Source organism: Centropristis striata, chromosome 1 (genome assembly GCF_030273125.1).
Source record: "Centropristis striata isolate RG_2023a ecotype Rhode Island chromosome 1, C.striata_1.0, whole genome shotgun sequence".
In the NCBI taxonomy this organism is placed as follows: domain Eukaryota; kingdom Metazoa; phylum Chordata; class Actinopteri; order Perciformes; family Serranidae; genus Centropristis; species Centropristis striata.
The window spans coordinates 28,315,701-28,340,132 of NC_081517.1; the positions used below are offsets into that span (position 1 = coordinate 28,315,701).

At 39.2% G+C, this 24,432-nt stretch overlaps 1 protein-coding gene across 3 annotated transcripts in view; it reads right to left on the reverse strand.

Annotated features, from left to right (window-relative positions):
- The window catches only part of prkcaa (protein kinase C, alpha, a), a 169,677-nt gene that overhangs the window by 56,994 nt on the left and 88,251 nt on the right, over positions 1-24,432 (reverse strand). For all 3 annotated transcript variants that reach the window (XM_059337286.1, XM_059337294.1, XM_059337302.1), the window contains exons 4-8: positions 21,440-21,551; positions 18,664-18,792; positions 3,111-3,267; positions 1,227-1,361; positions 908-1,001 (exon numbers count right to left, since the gene is read on the reverse strand). In XM_059337286.1, coding sequence (XP_059193269.1) covers positions 908-1,001; positions 1,227-1,361; positions 3,111-3,267; positions 18,664-18,792; positions 21,440-21,551 — 627 coding nt within the window. The remainder of the gene's footprint in view (positions 1-907; positions 1,002-1,226; positions 1,362-3,110; positions 3,268-18,663; positions 18,793-21,439; positions 21,552-24,432) is intronic.

The following is a 24,432-nucleotide window of genomic DNA, read 5'->3' on the forward strand; positions in this document are numbered from 1 at the left end:
AAAAACTTCAGGGGGAAGAAAAGGGCTGTTCATAAAAATGTTTCCATTCATCATAAAATTTCCATAATGACCAAATACCTACAATCTGTGTGTCTTAACAGTTACAGTGCAGTGAGAGCTAGTTTGTTGTCCAGTGAAATCTTATATTTATTGTAACATAGGTTGGGTTAAATTCAGTTTTTGACTGTTGTATGATGAATAACACAAATTCAATCTTTAATTCAACAACTTGTGTTACTATGAACTAAAAAGTAAAGAAAAAAAAGAAAAAAAAAGAGTAAAAAATAAGTACGGTAATAACAAAAAAGTCCAATTTAACATATTCAACTATCCAAGGCAACTATCATTAGCTGGATTATTAACTAACCAATGGTACAAACTCTTGAAAAACACGATCAAGTATCAAAGTATCATAGGCCTTGCATCAAATAACCAAATCTTTAACAAAGAAAATGCTTCTGTAGATTAATAGACAGCTGTCACTGAAACAAAAAGGACATATCAAAGGGCTTTTGGTGGGCTGCTTTGATTCAACTCCAGGCTCGAAATCTCTCTGATGGAGGAACAAAACGCTAATAATCATTGACAAACACACAACTGGCACTCGGGAGGTCTTTGAAAGCTGCAGCTGTCACACTGTCATTTTTAATTTAACAGCTGTAGCTACAAAGACGTGAACATTTGATGTGATTTCCAAATTCTATTCCACATGCTTGTTTTAGAGCTTAGAATGGCTGGACCAGCCATGTGCACAGTCATACTCACCCATTTACAGAGCATTAAGGAAATGTTATCCGGATGGGATTAACAAGGTTAGTGTGATTCAAGAAAAATGTTGTCAGTGGTTAACAGCTGAGTATAATATACATATAAAAACATCATATATTTTACATGTTACAATGCTCACCTCAAATTTCTGCCTGAGTTCCTCATTCCCGTCATCTTCCTCTGAGATGGGAACATTGTAGTACTCCCCCTCCTCCTGGCACAACAACTTATACCTGAAAGAGAGACACAAGAAGAGAGGGATGGTGGGGGAAGAAAGACAGGGAGAGTTTTATTGTTCAATAAGCGTTTTCTGTCTGTTCTAAGAAGCTCACTTTTTATTGTGTCCACAACACAACTAGGAACAATCGTAGTTCTAAGAGCTTAGAACTGGCAACTACAACACTATGTGATCTGAAACAATACATGAAGGTCAACAACAACATGGAAGATAGCATTACCAGCCACAGACTGGAGCCTTCATGAGCTCTGATACTCCAAAGGAAAGGGCACCCATGAAGTCATTCCTGGTGGTCCTGTCCCAGTCCCACACCTCCACGGACAGCCGGCGGTCCTTATCTGTAGCCTTCAGCTTGCTATACAACACACAGATGGTACACATGGTGGTTATGTCTATATGTCTTTTTTTCTGACACAGTTATACTTGAAATAAAATAAGTCATATAATTGTACAACACTGCACTTCTTTGTTATATGGGTTATTATTTGCAGTGGTGGTAAGTAACTAAGTACATTTACTCAAGTACTGTACTTAAGTTCAATTTGAGGTACTTGTACTTTACTTGAGTATTTCCATTTTATGCAACTTTATACTTCTACTCCACTACATTTATAGGAAAATATTGTACTTTTTACTCCACTAATGACTTTTAGGTCGAGATTTCACATAAAAAACACATTTAAAGTGATTCGGCTTGTTTTTAAAAATAATTAAACCTCATAACTGTATATTATGAGGTAGTAGTTGAAATGAGGCCTATCTTGATAAAATGAAATGCTGCTAACATTAATGCATGATAATAATAATAAAAATAATAATAATAATAATCCAATAATATATTTAGAACATATAAAACAATTTGAGTGGGTCCATTCTGCATAAAAAGTACTTTTACTTTTGATACTTTATGTACATTTTGATGCTGATACTTTTGTACTTTTACTTAAATAGGTTTTGAATGTAGGACTTTTACTTGTAGTCGAGTAATTTCACAGTGTAGTATTAGTACTTTTACTTAAGTAAATTATCTTATTACTTCTTCCACCACTGATAATTTGTAGTAATAGAAAAAGCAGTGGTGATTACACATTGATAAATATCCAAAAGTGTAGTGCAGCCTCTGGTCAGACAAAAAGGGTGTTTCCTCTACAGCCCAATACCCGGAATGAGGCGGGTCTCACTCACTGAAACACCCCTAATCTGAATATGAGCCGTCCTGATTGGTCTTTTTTGGCCCTGTCGAAGATAGGGCCATTTTTCTCCCCTGAAAAAAGCCTGGTTGCTGATTGGATAGAACACTAAGCAAGATGTGACGTAGTACTCGACGCCTCAACAACACTCGCCATTTGTAAAACCCAGCGAAGCAGTGTTGCCAACTTAGCGACTTTTCAGACCCACTTAGCGACTGTTTTTCAAAAAAGCGACTAGCAACAAATCTAGCGACTTTTTCTGGTGTTATTGGAGACTTTTGGAGACTCATTCTTACTCTTCTTAACGAGCCACAGGGGCCGGTGGCCGGAGTCGAAGTGGCCCAGTCCTCCTGCAGCAGTCTCTCCCACCTGCAGTCACAGAGTCGGAGGGGATGTTAACCCCTTAGCGTCCAGTCTGTAAATTGCTAACAGGCTAACAGTTAGCTCTGTAGCAGTACAGTGTGTATGTGCTGCAGCAGGAGGTGTTCACTTAGCGATCTCTGTTTATTTAAAACAAGCACCGAACACTCTGTGCACAGTTAGCGATGCTGGTTAATTCACAATCATTACATTTATGATCAGTGGAGACGCTGTGCATAATTAGCCATGCTGCCTTTTTTATGATCAGCTGCTGACGTTGTGCACAGTTAGCAACGGTGGCCACAGTTGTCTACCGTGTTTAATCTGTCGCTTTGTGATCACAGATCACGGTCGAAACCGTTGCTAAGCGATTACGCGATGATCGAAAACCATATGTCACCCCTGGAGTCCCGTAAATCCCTCTGGGGGCCTTTTGTAATGGAGACACGCTGAGTGAGTGGACATTTGAGAGGGCGTGGCCTGAGACTTTCCCGGTGGCCACTCTTCCCCCTAAAGGAAACACAGCTAAAGGTGACAACAGGTCATTTACTCACAAGTTAAAGGTCTCGTTCCATTTGGGGTTGAGGTTGGAGCGGATGGTTTTGGTCTTCTGCTTGGTCTCATTTTTGGGGTCTGGTATGAGCTTGAGCTTGACATAAGGGTCAGACAGGCCATTGGGGTCCATGGGAATCAAGTTTTTGCCTTCACCCACTGATGAGGAGATAAAGAAAGACAAAGCTCTTTAGATGAAGCATCTTCAGCAAAAAGGCACACATACACAGATAAAAGCTCACTTCCATACCCCAATAACACAAAAACAGTACAAAAAGTAAATAACAGAGCTTTTTAATTCATCTTAAATGTGTAGCTGTATGTAAATGCATGTACACAATAGAGATTAACTATTTCCATATTACAAGTATAATTAGAAGCAAGAACAGGTTGTTTGAAGGTAAGTGAAAACTAACAGAGTAAAAAATATAAATTGGTCTATAGAGACACGGATTAGCTCCATAGAATTTAGGTGACTGTAAAACCAGTGTTTAATTTGCACCACTGTGAACCACACCTCAACAACATGTTGAGCTGTACGTTATTATACTGCTACCTGAATTATTAAATTAGCCTAGTTTCAATAGCTAAATTAACACATTTTCTTCATTCATAATGTGCGTGCTTTCTACATTACAGATCATATTGGGCAGGAAAAACAGATGCTTTTTTTAAAGCAACAGGTGAACATCAATAGAATAAATTGCAGGTGTTAGAGATCAAACAGCAGGTCACGGCCTATGAGGGGTTGCTTATAGTTCCCAGCCATAAAGGGAGCTAATGCAGGATGTGTTATTAGAACAGTGATTCAAAATTGCAGGCTGTGACATGCTTAAGTAGGCAAAGGCTCTCTTCTCTTCCTCCTGTATTTAGCTGTTCAGTAAACAAGGGCACATCAGGGACATTAGCACTCCATTAGCACTGAGCATTGGAGCGCTGCCAGACCTGAGCTACAGTACAGCGCACACACACGCACGCACACATACACACACACACACACACACCTTTGTACTTCTATCTTTGTGAGGTCCCTCATTTAAATAGTGAATTCCCTAGCCCCTTACCCTAACCTTCACCATCACAACTAAATGCCCAACCATAACCCTAACATAAACCTAATTGTAACCTTAAGCCTACATCAAAGTCTAAACTTTTAAATGTCCTCGCCTCACAAAAATGTCCTCACTCAGTTGGTTAAAAAAGTGTTACGGTCCTCACTATATAGGAAGTACAATAACACACACACACACACACACACACACACACAGAGTTACACATACTGTGCTTATCTACACACAACGCAACCCCAAAGGAACAGTGTGATTTCTTGCCTTGCTTGGCTAAGCCTCGGCCTCTGGAGACCTCAGCAGCCACTCCATATGGCCCTGTCAGTCACACCACAATGGGAGTCTGGGTAGCAAAGATGCTAAATGACCTTTGACCTGGAGAGGGACGGCACAAAGCCAGTATGTATAACAGAACAGCTAAAGCCGGTGTCTTAGCTGGAATACTCTAAATGAGATATTGACAGGATTAGGAGGGATAAGTGAACATAATCAATGAGAGATTGTCACTGCTGAGTTAACACAGCAACTGTTGCAAAGGCCATCGAGAGCAACACTGAGACGAAAATAACAACACATACTGCACGATTCTTTCTCTCATGGGATGCAGCAAAAGTTATACAGTACAGTACACTAACAGCCAACGAGGTTATGTTTTCGGCTCAGGTTGTTTGTTTGTCAGCAGAATTATGGAAAATCAAGAGGCCTGATTTTCACGAAATTCGGTAGAAGGGTGTGGCATGGTTCAAGGAAGAGCACATTACATTATGGGGCAGATCCAAATCACTGGGTGGGTACAGAGATGACTTTTTACTTGCATTAACATTGCAAGACAGGGCAATAGTTCAGCATTCATGTTTATTGTTCATTAACTGGATTCTCATTAGGTGGTGCCTTTGGGACTGCTAATCTTAGACATAATACATGACATAAAACATTCCGGTAAAATACAACATGGAACAAGATTATGAGTTCCAAGCCATTATTGAAAAGCAGATAACTGCACATTTGAGGAGGTTTATTATTCATGTGGTGTCGGAATATTTTGCAAATGTGAACGTGAAATCATATTTTACATATTTCTTACCTGATCAATTTCCTTTGCTCTTTGTAATCTCATAACTACTGAAAACAGCTATCAATGTGTTGATTCAATGCTCCATGTTTTTCCTGCAATATCAGTTAAAGCTCATGGACAAACCAAAGTTGGAAGAACAACTTCCCAACTCTGGAAATAAGACCATCTGAGGAGCTTGTAAATGGACTGTTGGCCTTATTGGAGTTGTGCACTATCTGAGAGCCATTTTAGTTCATGTTATGATGCTATTCCATTATTTTATCCACTGCTAAAATCCTACATGACAAAGTTTTATTTCCCCATGTGGTTGCACCAGTAGAACCAAATGGCTATTTAATAAGCCTTCCCTTAATATCTTCCCATTGTTTGCTTAGATTCTGAGCAGCCATGGAGAGGGATTCAGGTGTTGAGTGATGGTAAAGAGGTGTGAAGTTTGATGAGAGATTGAGTGAGCTTCTGCAGAGTAGATATAAAAACACATACTGAGAGAAAGAAGAGAGACATCGAGCAGCTTACAGCAATAAGCAACTCGAGGTGTGGGAAGGTATTGAGCGAACCTTAGCTGGCAACCCTCTGCCTTTGCAGAAATCCAATAGAGAAGTGTAAAGCCTGTCTACAGGCACCAAAGAACAACTCACTGTATACTGTATTTGCACTTGAGTGCATTTTTATATGGATGCACTCTACAACATAGAAGACACAGGGACAAGGCTGTCTTGCTGATTTCTTTGAAGTTGTGATAGAAATTGAACCTTGATACCTCTCCCTCATTCCCATCACTTTGCATTTCATCAAAAGAGGTGGAATGAAACAGAACTGAATGTAATATGTGGGTTTATTAAGGGTTTTCACATTTTGTCCGTTTCATCTTCTTGATGGGATAGCAAATGGTCTGTGCATTCACTGCAGAAGTGGTAAAAGTAACAACCGTGGGATAGATGTTGATGTGTGCCCGAAACACCAGCTGGCTGCTCATATAGCTTGTGTATCTGAAGAATTATTTTTAGTGTAAACTCTAAATAGACTGATGGGATGCATGTGGGATGATTTAGCAGTGGCTAGAAACGTATACAACAGGAAAAAATATGTAGTGGACATTCATAAGCACTCATTAAATCTTAACATCGTCCTGTCTTGTAGTAATGTACAGCTGTAGTGGAAAGTCACCCTGACTGTGATATTAATCCACAAAGACAATCTATGCTGAATGTGCTGTATGGTATAGATGTTACATCTGAGTGCAGTTCCATGCAACGGAGGCTTCTTTATGTAACTTCTGTATGAAATTCTTCCTTCTTCAACTTTTAACTTTTGCATTGTAAAGGTCACGTTTTGAATATCATACACTGGCTGTATGCATGCAAAGCCACAGCATCCAAATTACATTTGTAAAAAAGCCTTCAAAGAGCCCTACAAAGGGACACTGTTCAGTGTTTGTGTATGAGACTTTGGGAAATAATCAGTGGTCAAGCATGATGTCATGTCTGAATAATTAGGTAAATGGACTGCTTTTAGTCTTAACAACCACTCAAAGCGCTTTAACACTACAGACAGCGCTCATTCACCCATATACACACATATAGGCAAAGGTTTAAATGGTGACTAAATTGCCCGTAGGAGTGAATGAGAGCATGAATGGTTGTCTGTCTCTATGTGTCAGCCCTGTGATAGTCTGGTGACCTGCCAGGGTGAACCCTGCCTCTAGCCCAATGTCAGCTGGGATTGGCTCCAGCCCCCCGTGACCCTAGTTCAGATAAGCGGATAGAATAATGGATGGATGGATTAATCATCGTGTGCAGGAAGAGTGGACTTGACTTTATCTCCACTAATGATAAAGGAGATGTCAATACAAAACAAAGTATCAAAGTTGTACTCTAGATATATATACACTTGATGTTATGCTGGACAATTATGGGATAATATCTCCATAAAAAATGTATATATAAGAGTATTCAAACTGGAACTAAGGTGCCAATATATAATCTTCTTTTAAAGTTATACTTTGTATTTATCTATTTATGTTTTTACTATTTCTGATAGTGAACCCTGATGGTATGAATGTGTGTGTAGGCTGAAATTGAAGTTTCCTTTGACCATAACATTATGAATTATTGATATCAGACAAGAGAGCATTAAGTATCTCGTTTATGGCAAACTGCATTTCCAGTGATGACCAGTAGGGGGCATTCTAGACCGTCCAATTTAGCTTGGCTGGCCCAGAGTTTTTCCTTCCATATAACTGTGTGGCACATAAACCAATCAAGGTGTGTATAGTCCTAATTTCTTTCAGACTTACTGCAGAGCCACAACCTCACAATCCAACTTATTGTTGGCGCTGACCATTCCTAGAGTTCAAACTATCTTTGTTACATAAAAACAATTGTACTGTAGTCAGTTATATATATCTCAAAGCGCACAGTGCCTAATGACTCCATTACTTTGTGTACAAGTGAGTTAGGAAACCCATGCATAAGCGAAAAGAAGCTCACAAAAACACTAGGACAAAGGAAGCAGGGGTGTGTGTAGGGGCCGTAACATGGTTGCTTGGATACGAGTCTTCACAACTATCTTGGCTCGCGTTTAAACAGCAGTGCAAGCATCTACAAAAAAACAAGTTGAACTCTGTTCTATCCAACCATGCTCCGACTACTCTGAGCCAAGCTGAACACCCACCAAACATTAAATATGTTATTTTATGACAGCTTAGTATTTAATCAACATCTTAAACTCATCTAAACTTATGATGGCTAATCACAGATGATTTTACTCTGTAATCCTGACTGCCTCTTGAAATCTGCTTCCAGTGAGGCTTGCACTGCATCTACTGCAAACTAAATAAAGTTTTACTCCCTTTGACTGTCACATTTAAGACAAGTCTCTACAGACAGATTTTATTGTTGATTTCCTGGTCACACTGGGTGGTTGAACTGATGCACAGCATGTAGAACACCCAATATGGTGTAGACTGAAATTACTTAAGAAGTGCCAGTAGGGCTGGAAATAAAGTCTGCTCTGTTTGGCTTGCAGAAAAACAAACTGGGAAAAAAATGAATCAGTTTATATTTATCGCTTTGAAAAAGGCCAGCAGACAATAGAGATACACTTCTGTCAAGTTTGTTGCAAAATGAAATTGAATGAAGAATGAAAGACAAAACGAAGAAGAAAGAAAGGCCAAGCGAGACAGAAGGAAAGTGAGACGATGAAAGGCAGAGGCATATGTTAAAATGCCGTGAAGACAGAGCGCAACACGCTGAGAAGAGGGAGCTGTGGCAGAGCAGCAACGACAGACTGGGAATACCAATGACATGACTTCTGGGAGTCTGGCAGCAGAAATCACACGGTAACAAAGTTCAGCTGTTCTATGAACTCCTCAGAGACACTGAAATCAGTCTGTATGTGTGTCTGTATATGTGTCTTAATATGTCGGTGGCAAACGACAAATGGTTCATACCAAAATGGGGAGTTAGAATGATAAGAATAAGCACCCCGGTTCTTACAATGTCTTACTATCAAAGAAGGTGTGTGTTTTCTCACGATTGAAAAAAAATTAATGATTTTGAGTTAATTTTTCTGTGGAAAAGAGGTTACACAGAAAATTTAAAAACAACATTCCCATCAAAATACGAAACCATCACCCCCCTAAGAACCATTCCCCTAGGTTAGTTGTACAAGCAGCCTTTTAAAACCTATATTTACACTTATTGTGGTGGCAATCTCTTGTGGCCATAGTAATTATGACAGAAGCAGAAAAGATAGTGAGGTGATGTAGCATAAAGAGCGACAAGGTCCTCAAAGGGAGGAGGTCAGGGTTAATGGATGGGTCAAACAAAAACAGGAATTTCCCCCAGTAGATCGCCTTTTCATGTGAAACCAAAAGTCAGTGCTGGATTATTTTAAGTAAACCTGTAAGTGAAGTTACATATCCAACTATGCCAACATTATGTACATTAGCCATACACTACATTAGTCATATACGTAATAATGCCACATACTTGCATACTGAACAATAATAACATAACAAGCAAAATATTTATTTCAACCCTAACCACAATCTTTTCCTTTACCTAACCAAGTAGTTTTGTTGCTAGTTTAGAAACACTCCTGTGGGTCTGATAGAGAGAAGGTGGGAACAATCAACTTATGTAGTCATACGGGCTGGAGGACTGTTAGTGTACAATCCAAGCCAGTGGGGTATTTGAGGAGTCACTTTTCGATCTTTCATCGTTAGGATCTGCGTTCCTGCCCTGCACAAGATGTTTAAAGTGTTCCTGTGTCACTTTGATGGTGCACAGTGAGGCAATAACCAACTCCCTAAATTGCAGTCATTCCTACGTTCTATCAAGAGTTTACGGAATGTGTGAAAGCACACAGACAAACACCCAAAGCCCTGTCTTCAACTGACACCAGATGACCCTAACTCTGAAATGAGGCAAGCCATGTTTGTTCTTCACCTCCCTGTGCAAACACAGTCTGTAAACCACCCTCTCAGCGTAACACTGTGCTCCTCCGACATCCCACTGCTTAAAAACTGCTAAATAGCATGCTGAACAGCAAGCCTGTTGGCCTCATATTGTAATATTACATCAGCATAAAGGAAGTAGAGTGACCAGCATGCCTCCAGTATTACACACACAAGATGACTTTTGGTCTGTATGTGCTGGAATAATCACAGATTAATTTCTTTAAAATTGGAAGCATAATTTTCTTTTATTATAATATCTTCATTAAAATGACAGGACTGTTGTGATGGATTATATCTTAATTACAAGCACACAGTTAGATACAAGAAGCAAACTGCGGAACATTAAGACAGGACACTGCTGTCCCAGTAGCCAGCTCCCTGCAGTGGAAAAGTGCTGGCACTGGTACAAACACAAGTGCTGTCAGCTGTTCCATCTTAACTCTGATTCATTGGGAAAATGTAATAGCAGGATTTTACGTAAATTTTCTCTTGGCAAGAACCTGTTGGCTTTACTGCACTGCAACTCTATAAAGAAATGGAAATGACTGTAAGAAAAGGCTAAAGAGTGGAAGCAGTGGCAGTAAGTCAGTCGCATTCAGAGCATAAGGCAGTGATTATCAATAGGCAACCCGCAGGCTGCATCCAAACCCCCCCTGACGGAAACCTTGATCACACCCCAACTCTGCCTTCCAGCAAGTCTTCCTTGGATTCAGGGAGCCAACAGTGGAAGGCAGGATATCATTTTTGTTTGAATAATTGGCAGACTGAATGAAAAAGTTACTGGTAAAATAGAAATGATGAAGAAGGGACAAACTGCCTCTGCAAATCAAATTTCCAACTGTCCTTGGACAAATCATGTGTGACGAACACTTCTATCAGGAAAAAGAACCACATCTAAGCAAAGGGTGATATTCCATCAATGAAGCATTTGCACAAACTGTATCTTGTAAAAAAAAACCAACATAATATTGTGCACTCCTCTACACACATTAGAAGCCATGAATGAAAATTACTAAGACAACTAACTAACATGGCTGCTATTCAGAGAAACTTGGACTACAGGTTGTTTATACAGAGCACAGAGGAGAGGGCAAGAGTGGTTGAAAGTAGAAGGTGGTTTAGTTCCAAAATTAGTAAAACTTGTGGGCACTTGGTAAATGTTATAAATATAGATAACATTTGTTATTTGTTTTTCTGTTTTTAATGATTCGTGGTATTACAAGTTTGATATAGTGTACAAAAGAAAATTCTGAGCTCTCCAGACCTCTAGTCATGGAGATGCAGGACTTATATATGTATTGTTGTGAAAAAGAAGGCAGTGAGTTTACTGTGACAGCAGCAAAAAAAAACATCCTGAAACTTCTTGGGGTCCTTGGGTTAAATAAAGTTTGAGAAATCACTAATTTACTGGCATGCAACCTGTGACCAGGAAGTTGAAAACTGTGGTTGCAGTGCATTCTGATATCATCTCTTGCATATATTTCTCCTGATGCATCTATAGAAAAGTCAGCATTAAAGTTTCAAAAGCACGTTTCTGATGTAACACTTTTTACATGTGGCCAGTTATCTACGGTAATAATAATATGCCGAAAGCAGCAGCAAAATAGACTTATTATAAATGCAAGGTAGAATGATGTTATAGCTGCACCGGCCAGAAGTTGTTATCAGTATTTAGGCTGCATTTTGTCTTTCACTGTTAAAGGGCCGCTACACCTCCAGAACGTTCAAAAGTAAAATCTAGCTTCCCTGATCCACCCACATCTATATCTACTCTGAGCACCAATCTGACCTCCACACACCTACACTGCACCTACATATAAAACACATTGACACCTACAGCTGCATTAGTGCAGCAGAACACATTTGGACTTCGAGGCAAGTCGAAAAATCGAATGAAAAGGTTAAAGCAGAGTGAAGTGAGAGGGAGAGCGGAGGGCTTGTTAAATGAGGCTTTTCTCCAGAACTGGGTGAGTCAACGAGGGAACAAAACGGAAATGTAATTATTACCACTGTCTCTCACACACTCCCAGAGGACTTGCATGTGGCAGGGGTGCGTGCACACACATACACTTTAAAACACGTTGATGAGGAGAAGTAGGAATAAGGCAAAATGGACTGAAATCACAGAAATGGCCTCTCCCAAGTGTGCTCTGGATATTTGCATGGAGTCAATGGAACAATAGGGTGCCTGAAACAAACACAAGGCTGGCTTTCTCAGCACCAACAGACAGAGAGGAGCTGTGTCCCTGCAGGAATGAGAAGCGGAGGACGAGGTTGGTGGGCTACGTCTGTCCTTCAGAGACAGAACTTGTTTTGTCTCCTTCCACATCCCTCCTCCCCATCTCCATTTCACCCTAATTGAAAAAAATGTTTTCTGGAAACTGCATAAATAATCTGTGTTTCTCTATGATTCCTTATGTAATCTAGCCATAAAGTCTGTTTGTTTGTCTCTATTGTTTTGGTTATAGTGTATGGGTTTTATAGTACAGCTGCTTCCTCTGACAGGCAGGTCACTTCCTGTTGAACATTTTGGCTCTGGTTATTGGTGAATCACAAAAGAAACCTTTCACTCAAAGTTAAGTGTGTGCACTGAGGGTTGCTTGGGGGATTCTTGCAGTAATTACTTTGTACTTAAGCTTTCCCTCTTGACTTCAAGGCACCATGTTACATTGCTTTTTACAGGAAAAGTCTCTCCACATGTTTTGTTCCATTATGAATTGTTGTACCTCTGCAGGGATTACAGACTTGTCTGGCCTCCATGGATAACAGGCAGTTATGTCCAGAATTCTCGCTATAAAGTCTGCTGGTATTACAGAGACTACTCATGTCAAACATAGTCAGATAATTCATGGAGCGCAAATGTTCATGAAAATGTTTTTTTTTTTTAGGAACATGTGCTTGTGCTTTTGACCAAATGTGCATCTCTTTTCTGAGTGTGTGTGTGTGTGTGTGTGTGTGTGCGTGCATACAAAAAACTCTTTTCAGAAACAACATCAGATATCAGTGTGAACTTTGCTCTTAAACAGACTTCATCTGGACTGGGGAACAAAAAGAACCATCCTCAATAGAAGCCAAATAAAACAGTTTTCAGTGCAATTCAAGCATGTTTTTCAGCTGGCTCAAATGAACCTTTTTGATGTCTGACAGAGAAGAATGGGAACTAAGAATTTGTCTCAACTGCTTCACCCTCTGAGCGTAACATGTAACTTGCCCAACAATTTAATAGTCTGGCCTTTAACCCACACGAGCGTTCAGTAGACCAAAACATGTGACACCATCACTTCAGTGGATACATGGGAGGCTATAAATTTATTCCTACGCTGGTGAAGGCAGAGGGTCCTGCCTTCACAGGATTAACACCATGTAAGCATTTTAGGATTACACAAGCTATGCTGAATCCAGCTGGTCTTCTTTTTAAATGTTTGTTATTGCATCTATATCAGCAATAATTGCAGTTGTGGTTGCACTGGTTTCTCTGGAAGACGTTATTATTGTCAAGCAGCAGCTTGTATTTTACGTCATCATCTACAACATGGTCCCTGATTGGTTGTTTACGTTGTCAACTATGGCACAGCCTCTGATTGGTCCAATGGTACATCTTAATTTCTTAAAATAAGGTGAAATGGGTCAAAGGCAATCAAGACTATCACATAGAGCAAACAGACATGTTGAGCTCATGTGATAGGATGGTTGCTTTACAGGCAACAATCATTACAAATAATTTACAAATGTAAACACTTGAATGCAACACAAAATCTAAAAAAAATAAGAAAAGTGAAAAATTATTTCTGTATCTGCCCTATGATTCAGATATGCTAATATAGTGGGTCACCTTTGGCCCACGCTACACATTCCGCCAAGTTTTCTATAATTTGGACAGTATTTTTTTCTGGAATTCTGCTGAGAAACAGACAAACATACCAAGATAACATCCTTACATTACTTACTTATTTTTAATATTTTAAAATCGTATGTGTTCAACACGTGCATATATAGAACACAAGACATTAGCGTAACATTTAAAAGTATTTACAGATTATACAACAGTTAACGTAGCCCTGGTGTCTGCACAATATTTGTGGATGAAATTCAGGCATGCAGTGCAACACACCCTATTAAAAGGCACACACTAAATCTGAAAGTGATGCAAAAGTTTCCTCCCAGCCATCTACTGCAGCTTTTCCCTTCTAAACCCACCACCAATGGAAAACAATTCTGTTTGGCAGGCTGTCTGCAAGGCGTCTACAGCAGCTAATGTAATCGATGATACAATCTGGCCTGAGTGGGCCGTAGTGCTGGTACAGCAGTTCTATACACACGCCTACGCACACACACACAAGCAGAAGAGCACATGCAAATGATAACATGCCTGTTTTGAGCACATCAGGAAATGGTTACTATGTACCACAGAGGGCCAAGAGTCCGCACTACTGCAGGTGATAATGGTGGTTTCCCATCCCTGGTGAACACGCATACACATTCATGTGTCCGTGCACACATACAAAAGTGTGAAATATGCATTTTTTTCACACATACTGTATATCATTATCATGTGTTTACAGTCTCTGGCAGTGCGTGATTCAGAAAAAATAAAGTGATAATGGACTAAAGAAGTTACAAAATCTGAGAAGAGAGTCAGTCAGTGTTGTAGCCTTCTTCTTATCCAGCAGGATATTATGACTTCTTGAATTTCTTTGAGAGCAGATGAGACTGAGCAATAAGTTCTCCAACATAAACGCTAGAAGAGGTCCTGCCTCAGTACCACAAATTATGGCACGTAGGCACGTATCGTGGCTTGCGTTTCAGGGTACATATTAAGGTATTACATGCGGTACAACGGCATGTTCTAAAAATATCACACACGTACGCCCATGGTTGTGAAAAAAAAGGCTGTGGATTTATGTTGTAAAACCACTGACCTTATGTTTAGGGCAAAAAACTTCTGGTAAGGTGTTATCAAAGAAAGTTTAAACAATAAATGAACGTACGTAAATGCCAGAAATAAAGTAGTTACAAGGGTCATGCGACTGCCGCAATTTACGTAAAACGTGATTCACGTAACTTACATAAAGAACGTAACTTAAGTAACTTAAAAATCATTTACTTCTGTTTTCATAGGGACGCAAACCCTGCTTTCCTGGATGAAAGGTTGTAGCTTGTTTGACCTATCCACCACCCCAGCCTCCAATAGACTGTGGGAATCTGCCCTTTTAAACGTTGCTTGGCTGTCAATCACTATTACATCAGCAAGATGGTGGCGGCCCCTGAAATTCGTAAATATAGCTTGTTTTTCGCTGCCTGTACACACAACCTATATTGACGCTTTGACAGGAGGACAAGCTGGACTGAGGGTCCTTTTTAAACAATCTATAGAGCACGGTCTAAAGTGCAAGGCGCAAGTGCATTTAGGATGTGTCCACTATTGCTAGTTAAGCGGTGCATGACGTGGGCACAAAGCACGACCCGAGGGGCAAAGAGGTTGTGTTTATTCTCTTAATTATTCGTAGGCGTGTATGGATTAAACCAGTGCCATCTCCCATCCCCTTAAAAAGCCAGGTGCACCTGTAGCTGATGCACAGCTATTTACATAGCGGATTCAGCAAATTGGAGAAGCGAGAGGTTTTCAGCCTCCTTCGTCTCCCAGTGCTCTGTCCCATCAACAACTCTATTCGAGCAAATGCACTGATAACCTGTCTAAATGAGTAGCGCTGCTGCACATCCTTTTGTGTGTAATAGTGATGATAAACTCTAATATCATCCGCACCATCCACCCCCACCTACCTGAATTCATTATTTCTCCAACTTAGAGACCTGCACCGACATTGGTATTTCACTCCCTCTCTACCAGTCTCCATAAGATCTGTTGCTTTTTAAAATCATGAAATTTAAATTACGCATTGTATTAATCCCGTTCATGTGTTTTGTTGTACTTTGCCGTTTTGTCCAACTTAGATTTCACCTTGAAGTTCAGTTCTCTTTTTCAGCTCTATAACTGTAAACATCCTTCTGCCTCCAAATGCTCAATAATACTCCTGTAGACATCAACAGTGTATATACAGCATTAACTGCACATATTCGCAGATGACTGCCCTGTGAGACATTAATGCATGTTAAGAGGTAACACCAGATGGAGAAAGAGAAATGCATGCTCTCAGCCCAAAATCTCAAATAAATATTTGTGCATTATTTGACCAACTCAATATGTCTTCAGTTGAACTGTGTTTAAACTGCTGTCACTGCTAAGCTATTACAACACTTGCCCATGAAAGCACTTTAGAAGCTTCAAATTTATAAACTATTATAAGATCCTGATATGATAGACAGTATTTACAGTAACTGGAAGAAACACAGTCTCTGGCAAAGTAAACAAGATTTGAGTGTGTTTGTGTGGTACAGACAGTTATGAGAAAAGAAAACTGGCCAAAGGTGATGGCCAGACAGATTTGGTGAGATCATGCATGATATTAATCATGCCCGATGATAATGAGCACAGAAGTTTCCATCTTTTTTTCACTGTTTTGAGTTGCAACTGTGTGCAAAAATACAAAAAACTGCCAACATGGAGAGCAAACTTTAGTGAGCTTTAATGGCCAGATAACATGCAAAGAAATGTCGTGAATAAGACAAACATGCACATGACATTTTGTTCATTACTCAAATCGATGTTTTCTAACGTTTGTGTTGTGTAGTCATGGGTGTGTGTTGCACCACTTCCCTGCCCACATTCACTCTGTCCCTGCTGGTGATAATTTCATAAGTGAATAAGTCAGTGAAGTTCAGTGCCAGGGTCTTGTGATTCACTGACTCCTGTTAGCCAGCTAATTGAATGATTATGTGTCAGCTCTTTGTCTACTATTGTTCTAGCAGATGTGCTAATGCACCATTACAGCCAGGGGATTTATAGCATGCCTCGAAATACAAGGCAAAATAGGCTCCTATGCCAAAATACACTGTTATACTACACTGTTCCTTAATAAACCCATACAATGCAACCACATAGAAAGTTTATTGTTAGTTAAGCCAATGTGCATGCATTTTTCTTCCATCCATTTTTTAGTCTTCTAGAGTGAAGAGTCAGTTTTAATCAATTCTATGCAGTTTTATTCAGTTTCAGTCTATCTGTGTTCCTGCACAGAGGGCTGCACAGTATGAACTGCCACATGCAGGTAGATTCGTGCATCATCATTACTTCATCACAATATGAACTAAAAGGGCACCTGGAGAGTGCAGACCTCCACCAAGACCATGCCCTATCTTCCAATGTTAAAGTGAGAAATAATTGCTGTAACTGCCCTGTGATTCTGATCTGCTAACAAATGTTTCTTCCTTGTTCCATGTTACACGCTTTCACCAAGTTTCATGAAAATTGTGCCAACAGTTTTTCCATTATCCTGCTGACAAACAGACAAACAAGCAAACAAACCGAACTGAAAACACAACCTCCTTGGTGGCAGTAACTAGTGCAACCAGTCACTACTCATAACAGAGCAGCTTTAGTGATGCATCCAGATACAGCCATGTTGGAGGGCCACAGCTCTCTCACACCAGTATAAAACAGACACTGTTCATTTTATGCTACTTTAAGACAAGGATTCAGAAGATCACACCATTTGATCGATTATGCATGAAACTTTCTTAACCACAGTAAACCATGTGAAATAATTTGTGATTTACAATCTAAAATAATTAAGACTGCATCTTGTCAAAGCAATTTTTGTATCTGAAAAAGGGCCAAGGTGTGCAAGAGATTAATAAACATAGAAAATAAATAAATAAATAAAAACAGTAATAAACAGCAAAGCGTGGGAGGTTCAGGTAGTGGAAAAAAATAATTTTATGGATAGCTTATTCGGCAAAAAAAAACTTGCAGTTACAATTAATTCTGCTGATATTACTCATGCCAAAAAATCATGTTTCATAGACACTGACAAGGAAGTAGATTTTGTCAGAATCTTTATTCAAGGGGTTAATGTATAGATGAGACATGAAATGCAGATGGGCTTACTCTATTTCTGGCTGTTTTTTGGCAATAACAAATTGCTCTAAGAGGATTTCTAAAGAATGTGAAACATCCCTGGCATATTACATCACCATTGATTACACCACATTAAGTAAATGCTATTAATAGCATCTCATTATATCCTTTTCTGAGCTCAGTAGGCAAGGACCAGGTGTGTCTTTGAAACCGGAGACATTAGTAATTAAAACTGGCTGGCATAGCCGGTGATATGATCATGTAGAATAGCCTTCAAATGAATAATGGGAAGCCAGTTTATTGTAAAACCACAACTAGAGCACTCAGATCCTGTCTTTGTGTCATTCTGATGAGACATTAATTAATATATCAAGTGTTCAATTTGCTTTTGCAGAGAAATTCTGTTACATCAGGAACTCCAGCCAACACAGCAAGTCGTGACTGTTTAAAAAAGGTAACAACACGAGGCCCACGCAGCAGACCACACACCACTGCAGGACTTCACATTTGGATTGGGATTGCCTTCCAAGCGTGTCGCAACTGTGAATTGTTTCTTACAGAAGAACGGTGAGCAGGAGGGGCTCTATCGATCTGTGCACTAAAAGGGAATAGCCTTTGCAGCATACTGATAGCTGATAGTCGCAGGGCCAGTCATGCATTAAGTCAACACTTGGATTTACCGCATCACAAGCACGGTTAGGAGGAGGACAAAGGTTCAGTTTAGGTATAGGGAAAGTGAATGTCTGTCTGAAATTAGACAGTCGGGGTTTATCAACAAAAAACGGTGAGCGTTGATATTGATCCAGGGTCTCAATCGAAATAGAACAATAGCGTCTGCTACCACCTACACCCTCATCCCAGCATACCTGCAGTGACACACATACACTCACAAACACATCGCCATCAAGCATCTGACATAAACACACATCGGTCCTTTCTAAATCCATTCAATCCAGAGAGGGGCAGTTCGACCTACCTGTGACCTGCAGCTTATCCACAGTGACCTCACACTTGAGGAAAAGACGCCCCCTCCTTTCGGTGTGATCGGTTCCACACAGGCTGGGCACGTTCATAACACACTGTTTATGGACATTCATATCGCAGGCTGGAGGGACAGAGAGAGGAGATAAAAGACATTAGTGAAGACAGCTTTATATAGATACAGATTAGCTTCATGCACTTGATCCAAATCAAACACACTGAATGGCTCAGACTGAAATACTGATGGTGTTGTATGGATTATGCCAAGGACTGAAACTGGCTTATTTAATGATTATATAAAGTTTTTATTTGTGTATTTTGAACATATTTTTTTAAAGCTATATTATGATAATGATCCACAATGTTAACAGAATATCTGAGTTTAGTTAAACACCATATTATATGGCATATTACATGTGTATGGCCTATAGTTTGATGTTCAAATACAGAGAGCTGATTCAACCCTCTGAATCCATTCATCAAATTCACCAGAAGCCAGAAAAGCGGAAATTATTGTCAGATTTTCAAATGTAGGACAGTCCTTGAATGTGTGACGAATGCTTTCATCAGAAAAAATAGCCAGAATTAAACTGAAAATAGTGAAAAAAATCACTTTTATCACTTTCTAAAAGCCGGATTCAAAAATTTGCACAAAAGAAACCACTTGAACTAACCAGATCCTGTAAAATACATTAAATTATACACTCCTCAACACAACTGGGAAGAACCTTGAATGACTCAGCAGAGACCAGCATGTATGTGAGGAAAAAAAAAATTAGTGAAATTGTGACGGAACTGAAGGCTGTCTCTCTACACACAGTGTAGAGAGAGCACAAAAGAGGTTGTATGTAGAGTTGTAAACATATAAATAGTTCAATATTTATAGCATGTGTGGAGCCAACCTTTTCCCCCATTATTGGTTACACTTTTGCACATTTGGAATAATGTTGAAGTCATAGATTCCAATGTTTCCCCCATTTTTGTAAAATGTATGTTTGTAAATTATCAAAAATGTCACTTATTTTTCAGTTTTTTAAATAATGTATTACATTATAACTGTGTTATACTGCACAAAACACATGTTTGAGTCCTCCTTACTTCTACCCATGATTGTGCTCTTTCCATAAAGTTGCAGGACTTTTGTATCACAATGAAAACAAGGCCCCAGTTAGTAAATGTATGACAAAAATGCCCTGAAACTGCGTGGGTTTCAGAGGGTTAGTAATGCCCTCTAGATTTTCTTTATCTCCTGTATATAGGAAAGGATTTTTAATTTCCTTCCATGTATCATACATATTGGCACAATATTAAAGGATGTTGCTTTTTTTTTTGGAAAGCTGCATGAAAGAAGAGATAACAAGGTTATGACCCAGATTAAGCCCTGTGATGTCATGCATACATGGCATGTTTGTCAGCCAGCTGAACCACCCTGCTGTGGATTGGGAACAGTTACCAATGGATTACATCATCATGCCTGCAAGTCACTAGGGAAGTACATTTTAAAAAAGTGTCTCTGTTGCTATCCGATACTCTATGGGAAGTATTTAATTTTTTGAGCATCACTGTAACAGTCCTGTGCCTCAGCGCCACTTAAAAATACTACAGTGCAATCTTATTGTGGTATGATTAGAGGTGCAATTGATCTGCCAAAATAATTTGCCGCTCCACATCGCTATTCATGTAGACCCTGGAGCAATCATTAGGCATAACTGGTGGTCTGTAGCAGGTGGAGGATAATGTATTTAGGAGCTCATTAAGGCATTCAGACTAATCCACTAACAGAAGATTAAAGGGAAGAAGAGTGAGGGAGGGATATTAATAAAGACTTGATAAAGCTTTTCATAGCGGGCCCATTCAGGGTGCACGGAACATAGCTGCAGACTGAAAATAGACCATGTGTGATTTTAATGAGTGAACGTGAAAGAGGATGGGAAATGCAAAGGCCAATGATATTCAGTGAAGAAGAACAATAGGATTTTTTGACACTGATGCTGATAAAGTGGCTCTAAAGCAGACTCAGAGCATAATCTGTGGAGAGCTACTTATAGCAAACCATTATTTTCCTATGTGTGCCATACTTATGCCTCATTGACCTGTAACAGTGCAGGATTCATTTCTCTCGTTTAGGGTTTGAGCATCACACCACTTGATACGCAGAATTGACATTACGGGTGCGACAGTCCACACCAAAATCAAATATACATACTTTTTTTTCTCAGCTGTAGTTTTTTTCATCCATGAATGTTGGAAGGATATTGGAGATATCATCATTGTCTTGTACATAATGGAACTAAATTGAACTAAATGGCACTCGATGCAAAAAATAATACATTCGAAAAACTCAACAGCAATGTCTCTTTCCGAAATCATGACCTGGTAACTGAGGATAATCTCACTTGTTGTGAGCAGTTTCATGCAGGAGCTATTTTCTTTCTACTGAATTGCACCCACATACAGTTTAATCAGGAAGAGGGAAGCTAATAACTCAGTACTGCTACTCACACAGTGATACAGACAGAAAATAGCTCCTACATTTAATTGCTCACAACAAGGTCTGTGGATTATCTTGACAAGGCTGTTGACATTTTCAAATGTATATTTCTGCACTTTAAGCACCAACAGAAAGTGCCATCTAGTTCAATTATATTCAAAAGTAGACAGACAGCTCTATGGTTGATATCTCCAACACTTTGCAACTCACACCAAAAGAATCTAGATTGAAAAAAACACTACAGGTAAGAGCCAAGAGTGAAATTATATGATGTACTCACAGTCGCACTTCATGCCCTGGTGGATGAGACCATAGAGCAGAGAGCCACAGTGGTCACAGAAGGTGGGGCTCCCATAGGTGTGGATCTTGAACTTGTGCTTCGTTCTGGGATCCTGGAAAAATGGCAAAAAGAAAGAAAAAAGTCATTAAGAAAGCCTGAAATCATGAAATAACTGAAAAGGCAAACCAATTACCAGCTGTCAATTAGTTACAGCTCTAAGAATACATGCTCTATATGTAAGGTAAACACTGGAAACCAGGAGGTATAAAAACTCTGATTATGTATTGATTCAAAGTTGAAAAGTCAACTGCAATAACAGTTAAAATGATTAATACTGCTTAAGGCATTTCTCAACACAGTATCATTGTCAGTGGCCTCCTGATGACCCCAATAAGAAGAATGGTTTAATAAAGGATTTTGACAGTTTGACATTATGTTCTGCAAAAGTTGACAGATATGAAAATAGATGTTGGTGTTAAAGCTAGTGTGTAATTATAAGTTTTGCATACATTTTGTTAATTTTAGTTAATTTATGCATTTGTAAAGCTGTCATAGTGTTGGAAGAAGAAAAACTGCATTTTACCGAATCAAATGCCGCTAGAATGTAATAAAGAAATGCTAATTAGATGAAATTCAGTGCATCCCTGGACTAACAATGTTCTCTATATGTCGGAAAAAATAACTTTGTTCTGTCAGGCCATCATTTAAAAAATTACCCTGAAAAAAATGACTCCAGTCAACAGCCACTCAGCTTTCTCCCTCTGACACTCACACGTTATTGAAGGAAAAATGGAAGTTGAAATCAACCTTCTGCATCACAGGACACCATTGTGTGTGTGACGGAAATGAAAGTCACTCGGCAAGACAATTTATCGCTGATTGCCAGCTGACCGCAATCACCACTTCTTTTCTTTTCTTTTGGAACTTGAAGTGTCAGCCAATCAATCTGCAGCAGCCTTCTATTAAACCATTGTTTGGAGGTCGTCTTGCCAGCTCCACTGGCCGCATCAATGAGTGAGAATAGAGTTGTTTGAACTCAGTCGGCTTTGCACTGAATTCAAGAGCGGCAAAAAGGAAATACAGCTCATCGAACAATTACAATTACATGATTTATTTTTAAAGTTATACATATCTAAAGTTAAACCAGACAGGATTAACCATTACTCCATTGTAACTGTCATAAACTTCAATGTATGAGAATGTGTGCACTGTACAAATAACCATGTATTGTTGTTCCTTTGGCCATTCAGTATGTGCACATACTGAATGTGTAAATAGTCATTGAAGCCAAGAGCTTTTCATTCATTACTGGCCTCCCATTATCACAGTTCATTGCTCCAGGCTCTCTACATAAATGCTATAATAGTCAGAGTGAAAAACATTAGGGTTAAATGCAGAGTGCACTGCACATGAGTGTGTGTGACTGGGTACTCAAAGAGCTGCTGGTAGTAAGAGCCTGAATCATGTCTTTGTGAAGATGATACACTTTTTGCTTTCAGCTTCTGCTGTGTTTTACTATTTTCCTACCTGCAGGACAGAGTCCATAAAACTCCATCCTCTGTTTCAGTCCCTGGTACTGTTCTCACATGCTATGAAAAACAATTTGCATGTTTATATATTGAGGTTTATGTTTTTGTTTTACGAAGATGATGTGTCTCTTATCTAGAGGATGTCCAAATACCAGGAAAAGATATTAATTTCCCAGTCAGATGTCGCAGGTAGAACTGAAAAGCCTGAATTAAATTGTGAATTAGTCATAAAGCAACCCCATCAGGAGTTATCAGACAGCTGTTACTTTACTATACCAGAGGCCTTTGTGTTCTCTAAATATTTAGGTGCAAGAAATTCTGCCTGATGTTTTCAGCTCAAAATTGCCCCCAAATGAAAAACTGTGGAGTGCAATGAAAGAATCTGAATGGGCTTAAAGGCCAATACAGAAAGAAGGCCATATGGTAGGCAAGGGATTTAAACTGTGTTTATGATTAAAGAGCAAGGGAATAAAAAAGGTTTAGCCAGGATTAATCTCTCAGTTCTTTAATTAAAAGTTCTGTGACTTTATAAGTTACTGTTTTGTTTGCATGTTTGTTGTTCTAATAATCATTTTACTCATCTGTCTATTATTTTCTCAATTTCTTGTTTGGTTTATAAAATGTCAGAAAATTATGAAAAACGTCCAATCCAGTTTCAAGGGAATGTCTTTAAATGTTTTGTTTTGTAAGTCCAAAGTCATAGGTGATCCAGTTAGATATGTATATAAGGAAATATGTATTTAGGAGGCCAACAACTACATTATCTACCATTACTGCATGAAAAGTTATATTAACATTCGATTAATAAAATAGTTTGCGATTTTCTTTTTTTAACAAACTCATCATCTACTCAAATTATCGTTGCAGCTCTACTGTATGCTGACACTGTTGTGTGAACTGAACTTGTATTGTAAGACAACATGAATGAAACAAATCATCTGTTGGTGTTAAATTTGCATTTATTATTCCTGAAAACCAGCTCGGCAATTTGCAGTTTCAAGTAAATACAGAGTCCATCTTTTTTTCATAGGGTGCTCATCACCACTGGCCTGGCTTGCAGCATCCATTGTAAATTTGGAAAATTTGGATACTCAAATAAGGGAAATAGTAGAACAGGCAGCGATGGGGGAAGATGAGGCAGAGTTAGGACAGGTCAAATATTCAACTCAGCTGACAGAGAGGGCTTTAGTGGTTGAGATGACAAATTAACAAATTAGAAATGTTTCAGTGGATTGAGCGGAACAAAGAGTGTTGCTTTAACTGAAGGAGACTGTCTCCCCTCACTATCCTCCGCCATCATCTTGCTGACGTAGCAGTAATGATTGACGGCGATGGAGAGTTTAAAAGGCGGATATCACACTCGAGACGGGAGGTGGATGGGTTGAACCAGCAGCAGACTTTCACCCAGGAGAACGGGGTTTGTGTCCCATATGGAAAAAAAAGTAAATGTTCCATTGTTTATGT